Raw genomic sequence first — 6429 nt, forward strand, 5'->3', positions numbered from 1 at the left:
GTGCCTTATTCCTCATCTTGGGGGCCCAGAAGCCTCTCTTTCCTTCCTTTCTTCAAAGGGCATGCATGAAAACTACAGACAGACTTTTGCATGGCCAAATACCAAAGGAGGAGCAGGGACTCCATCTATTATGCTCAATTCAGATCTTTCTGCATCTCACCTGCAGAAGCTGCTCCTTGCGAGCCAGCTGCTGAGTCAAACGCTGAACTCTCTGCTCCTGGGCCTGCAGCTCATGGCTTTTCTCCCACTCCAAAGTCTGGAGCTGCTGAGCCTTGTCCTGCAGCTCTGCCTGCAGCTGTTGTACCACAGCACGCAGCTCCTGCAAGGAAAAAGCACATACCTTGGATTCAGTCCTCAACATGCAGGCCAGTGTAAGGAAGCCAAGAACAGCTAAAAATTATCTGCAAGGCTACAACTTTTACATCTCAAAACACACTTTCATGATGGTGAAGTTTGAATTTATTTCATTTCCCAAGGTATCCATCCATCTAAACCCCCTTGCTCTGGCCACGGGCAGAGCTTTAGTCAAGCACAGCTAACCTGTGCAGCAGGGGACATGAACATCACAAAAAGAGATGGGACATTTGCACCAGCCAAAGATGTACAAGTGACAACATACCCACTATCAAGGGTCTTTGCTGATTTTAAATCCTCAGCTATGACACAAGGAGGCTGGAGAATTTTCCTTGCCACATGTGGCAAGGGGTTAGGCAAGTGTGCCCAGTCTCCTGTCAGCAGAAATGACGAATGAGAGCAGAGTATTGACTACATCAGTGCTTCTTAGTTGTGTAAACCCAGAAACTTCCAGGCTAAGTGCTTGTCATACCTGGCTGTGTTTCCAGGTTGCCTCTTTCTGCTGCTCTTCTTCATGGACTGTGGTCTCCAGGAGCTGGGTTGCTCTCTTGGCTTCAGCCAGCTGATGCTCTTTCTGGCGCTGAGCTCTCTTCAGTTTCTGCAGCTCCAGTTTGGTGCAGAAAAGTGTGTTTTGGAGATCGAGCAGTGACATTTGCTGCTCCTGGGGTGACAGTGGGCTCTCTGACACCTACCAAAAGACAGGGTTCAGAGAAACTCAGAGATTCTCTTCACATGAGGGATTTAAAAACCAGGATCCCTGCAGAATGAAACCTGACATATTTGAGGCCTTCCAGGACATACCTGCAGCTGTCCCAGATGGTTTCTGTGTAACATGTCCCGCAGCTTGGCCATCGTCTCATTCTGCCCTTCAATGATGTGGTACAGCTCTTCTGTCTGAGTCCAAGCACAGGAAGCCCAGTCAGTGGCAAACCAAGCACAAACTCCCCCTTCCCAAGCCTCCAGCCTGGACTATGACACCTCAGCACCACATGAAAGGGTTTTGCAAGAAGTAATTTACTGAGATGCAGGATGCCAAGCAATGGCTCAAGCATTCCTTTTCAGCCACAGCTCCCTGTTCTGGTGAGCACCACCTGCCCACCCAAAACTGTTACCTTACTCTCTTTGCCCTTCAGGGCCTCATTCAGACTCTGGATTGTACGATCTTGCCTTTGTGACGTTTCTTGGACAGATTTTAATTCAAAATTCAATTCGTTCAGCTTTTCCTGTAACAACTGAAGACAGAAATAGGTTGGGTTTATTTAATCCTGCCTAATGCTCTATGTAAACACTCTTAAGACTCCCTCCACTCCTTACTCCATACAGCCCTGGTGCTGACGACATCAAGATCAATGTGGGAGTCTGTAAACACTGTTGGAGCTGGGTGGAGACCAGTGAGTAAACACATATAGGACTTATTCCAGTGCTTCTGCTCCCTCAGGTGCAGGGCAGAGGTTTCAGGCTTGGGTTCACAGATCATACTGCCTCCCACATACTCCAGGAGAGTCTTACTCATGCTGCCCAGCAGCCCTCCCTCCCAGTTTCTATCATTTGTTTCTGTTTTCTCAAAAGCAAAGGGGCTGCCTGAGCCCAAAATCCTCCCAAAAAATATGAAAGAAAAACGTCAGCATGAAGAAGCTACACATTCACTGATCAAATCAGCGGCTTATTTAGCATTAAGTTCTGGCATCAGCACAACAGACCCCAGCCAGTGCCAGCATGCCAACAGTATGGCTGTAAAGCAAAGGGGAACCTCTCACTGGTCTCCGTGGCTGGTTTACAACCTGAGAAACTTTTGCCTTTGATACTCTCACCCTAAAGAAAATACCACCCACTCAAACAGTTTCAGGACAGTTTGCTGCTTTCACCATAAAGCTCATGACACAGCACATGTTGTGCAGTTAAACAAGTGCTCATTAGCATTTTTAAACATGCTGTCTCTTGGCATTCTTGAAGTTGGATGATACATCTCTCCTATGAACTTACTCAAGACTCAACTTCTTAAGGAGCTGGTGCTGCCACGTAATTTCCTCTTGTTGCTCGTTAGTTTACACACCTGTCCTGTTATCTCTTCTCCAAGAGACACTCCCCCTAACCTGTTTAAACACTTCTAACTGCATTTACTGGGCCTTGGGTCTCTATTTCCATCAAGCTTTGCAGTCCAGGAAGCTTCAGCACCTTATGGCTATCCCCAGATTTAAATAAATATTCCATCCCAGTTTTTCTTCCACACTTAACCTGTTTTTCCAGAGGATATAATTTACTTTAGTGTTCAAGAGCATAATTAAAAACATATACCTTTCTCAACAGGTGTTAATATTGATCTGCCCCAAGAGAACATGTTTCTTTACATGTTTCTTTACCAAGTATTTAAATAGAAATGAAACCAGGACCCTCTCTACATTGATCTCCCTTGCTGCTTGAAGACAGAATGCAGCCTTCACCCCCTCTCTCCTACACCAGGCTCAGCCCATGCAAATCCAAGAGACAGGGAAATAGCCCTGTGCATCTCTCCTTCATCAGCTCCTGGAAGGCTCACCAGGCAAGTGGAAAGTTCTTTCAAAATAATGATTTGCAAAATTAAATATGGAAAAATTACACAGCCCAGCTGCAGGAAAAAAAAAGTAAATGCTTTTCATTCAAGCTGGCAGACAACTGAGACTGACACAGCAGCACACACCCTTGCTGGGAGAGAGGTGCAGGTACCTGCCTCCAGCCAGGCCAGAAGGCACCCTCTGACACTAACCACATCAGACTCACTAGGCAGTGGATGTGCTGCTCATGAAGACATACCTTGTTGGCAGCTTCAAAGTGCTGGATTTTGCCCTGCAGCTCTGCTGCACGCACATCGGACACGTGCTCCCCTGCTGCAGGGTTACCTGGAGCTGGCTGCTGACGTTCATCCTGCAAATTCTGAAAGGAGAAAAACAGCGAAAAATGAGAGGAGGGCTCAATTCTTGCACTGGCTTCTATTCAGCTGTTGGCCATCACAGACCCTGCAGCATGGGTTTAAACACGCTCCATGTGCGTTTCTGACTGGCTCTGATCATCATTCTGCCCATGTTTCCCTTCACCTGGGTGGCAGGCTGGCACCTGGCAGCTCTCTGCCTCATCTAGCAGAAGTGCCCTGGTGCCCCAAGGCTCTGATTGGGCTCCCTGTCTCTCCTCACTGCTGCACCAGGAACCCAGCAGCTTGTTTAGCTCTAACCACAATCTATGGGCCAATGATGGATCTTCTCCCCACACCCAAGCCATATCCCTGAAATCTGCTCTCCTTCCCATGCACCCTGCTGGCCTTTTAAAAAAGCTTCAAAGCCAGCACCGAAATGGTTCCCATGTTCTGCTGAGCTTCTGTGTCTTTATCAAAACTACAACCTTCAATCCTTCCCACCAGCTCCCCTCCTGTCACAACCTGGCAGCCACCCCCTCCTCTGAACCTCTCCACTTGTGATTTTCTGGGCTCTCCTTCATGACTCCCAGTACTCCAGCACCCACGCCGTGTACACTTCCCTGCAGCTCCTCAAACAGGAGCAAATTCAGTGCCACAGCTGAGATTTTTTTTCATGACACATACCCATTTACTGGGAATGTAAACAGCCTACTTTGTGACACGTGGCCTGCCAGACCTGGCTGGCTGAGCACAACACTAATCCCTTGTCATCCCTCCTTACAATTTCTGTGTCTCCCGCCCAGTGAGTTAACTCCTTAGGGCAGCACTTCATCCCAACCACCTCTTTAGCCCTCACAGGACTCCTTCAGGATTCCTGAATATTATCAGCGACACAAGACTGACTGCACTGGTGCCTGCTCTAGGTGGGAGCCCTGGAAAGGGCTGCAAGGATACAGCACAGAGGCCATGGAAACGTGGCAGGTCTTTTCGGAGCACAAACAGGAGCACCAGATCCAGGCAGTACAGCACAGTGAGAACAGTCAGTTCCGATTAGCTCTGTCAGACTGAATCCTCCTCTTCAGCAGCCACAGAAACACTGTCTGTGGGAAAGCCAGGCAGCGCAGGGAAGCTCCTTCAGGTCTGTGCACTGCTTCTCACAGACAGAAGTAACACTTCCCTTTACCCTGATGTTTTGTTAGGATTTTAGAGAAAACTTACAGTCATGGTGATTACAAATTTTCTCTGCCAGAAGGCTTTGAGTGAGACAGGGAGAGCTGCTGGAATCTGTCACAGCAGCTATTTTGAAATAAGGTTGATTAAAACAGAGAGAAAAAAAAAAGAAAACCCCATTTCCTCAATTTTCACATTAAAAAAAAAAAAAAAAAAAAGGCAGAAAACCTGGAAGGAGCTAACAGCAGGGAGGGGAAAGGCAGAGCCAGCTCCAGAGTCCAAAGTTCCAAAGCCCAAGCTACCTCCCTCGTGCCTCCCTGCAGCCATGTCAGGAGCAGAGCTCCCCAGCAGCTTCTCCAACATCAGCATTTTACTGACAATCTCTCCTCAGCACAGCCCCAGCTGTGCCAGCACACGCTGACCCCAACAGAACACTTCTTTAAAAAATAATAATCATGGCATTATCTGAGCCTGCCAAACTCAGATCTGCCCAGCACAGCAGGGAAGAGCCTGGCTGTCAATAGGGCACCACTTCCCTCGCTGCCAGCACGGCACCGCAGGCAGCTTCGGGAGCCTCTCACAAAGGCTCCGTTTGGTGCCACTTCCCTGGGACTGTGGTGGGGAAGGGGAGGAATTGTTGGTTCAAGAAAATCCCCGGGAAGATGGTACCTACAAGGTCACCAGAATGCTCCATAAATTTAAAGAACTGCAAAAGCAGTAAGAGAACTGTGGTCTATATCCTAGATATTCCTTTCACATTTATGCACAGGAATCGCTGGATGGCAGCAGCACCTGACTTATAGGAAGAGTGTTGCTCTTACAAAGAGAAAGAAAAATCATTTGTACAAGAACTATTTAGCCTACCAGCTGCATCTGCCTTCCCATTTTTGTTCTTAAAGCCATCGGAAGGATTAAGCCCTTCCCCCTTCAGCCAGACCCTGAGCTGCTACTGTCACGGCAAGGAACCGGCAGTGAAAAATCCTGGCAGGGACGGTCGGATGGCAGAGGCTGGAGCAACTCTTCAAAACACAGTTCCTAGACGAGGATGGCCATGTGTGACACAAAGCCAGCCTGTAAACACGCCACGCTGACTGCCACGTTGTTCAGAGAAAGCCCAATTTTATCCTGCAAACACATCCCTAGCAGTGAAAGTCATCAGCAAATGACACGATGCCCTGGTTCACATCCTCAGCCGCCGGCTGCCAGCGCGATGCCTTTGTGCTCCAGATGAAAATTAGTTTTCCTACGTTCCTCCCCAGCATCGTTTCTTGAGCAGGCTTTTACGGACAAAAGCACACGGCTCCGGGAAACGCCCGAGCAGATGGGGCAGCAAGCAGCGCCGGCTAAAGAGGAAGAGCAATTCAGCACTGCCACGGTTGCCATAGTAATAAACGAGCATTTTCCTACTCCCCCAGGCTACCTACAGCATTAGGCAGCACTAAGGCTGCTAATGGGAATGCAATTAGGCTGACACGGATATTCCTGAATTGAACCTGACTGAGGCCTTCTATTCGTTACGGAAAGTAGTAAAGAAGTTACAAGTTCAGCTTTTTGACTGCATACTGAACAACATTTCATTAAAGCCAGCGAACCAGAGGCAACCGGGAGCTAGGACTGCTATCAAGACAGATAACAGCATCCCAAAAGCAGGAGCTTTCATCACCCCTCAGCAACACCTGCCACTAATTGATAGATCTTTTCAAAGGATCAGAAAATAAACCTATTATCTTGAATACCAACCCTAAAGTCATCCTCTGGCACAAATCCACCTGCAAGGAAAACACCTTTTCCTCAGGGCATACGCCACAGATGCCTGGGCGGCTCTGGCAGGTCGGAGGCCTGACCTGCAGAGGCAGCGCTGGAGGCAGGCGTTCCTCACACTCCAGCCATTACTCAGGCACAAAGAAAACACATTTGCTGCAAAACACATGCCCAGAAGCTTAAAATACTCCCTTTGGTTGTGGATAAAAGCCACACCGACTTCTTAAAGATGAAGTGAAACTGGTGTTTTCTCAGCA

At 48.3% G+C, this 6429-nt stretch overlaps 1 protein-coding gene across 11 annotated transcripts in view; it reads right to left on the reverse strand.

Moving 5' to 3' along the window:
* Positions 1 to 6429, reverse strand: part of LOC103612723 (myomegalin) — a 30224-nt gene that overhangs the window by 17282 nt on the left and 6513 nt on the right. For 10 of the 11 annotated variants that reach the window (XM_017729674.1, XM_017729673.1, XM_017729665.1 and 7 more), the window contains 5 exons: positions 3145 to 3264; positions 1467 to 1586; positions 1156 to 1248; positions 827 to 1042; positions 161 to 319 (listed from right to left, as the gene is read on the reverse strand). In XM_017729674.1, coding sequence (XP_017585163.1) covers positions 161 to 319; positions 827 to 1042; positions 1156 to 1248; positions 1467 to 1586; positions 3145 to 3264 — 708 coding nt within the window. The remainder of the gene's footprint in view (positions 1 to 160; positions 320 to 826; positions 1043 to 1155; positions 1249 to 1466; positions 1587 to 3144; positions 3265 to 6429) is intronic. The other variant, XM_017729670.1, reaches the window with a different exon arrangement.

Source organism: Corvus brachyrhynchos, unplaced genomic scaffold (assembly GCF_000691975.1).
Source record: "Corvus brachyrhynchos isolate BGI_N302 unplaced genomic scaffold, ASM69197v1 scaffold101, whole genome shotgun sequence".
Taxonomy (NCBI): Eukaryota; Metazoa; Chordata; class Aves; order Passeriformes; family Corvidae; genus Corvus; species Corvus brachyrhynchos.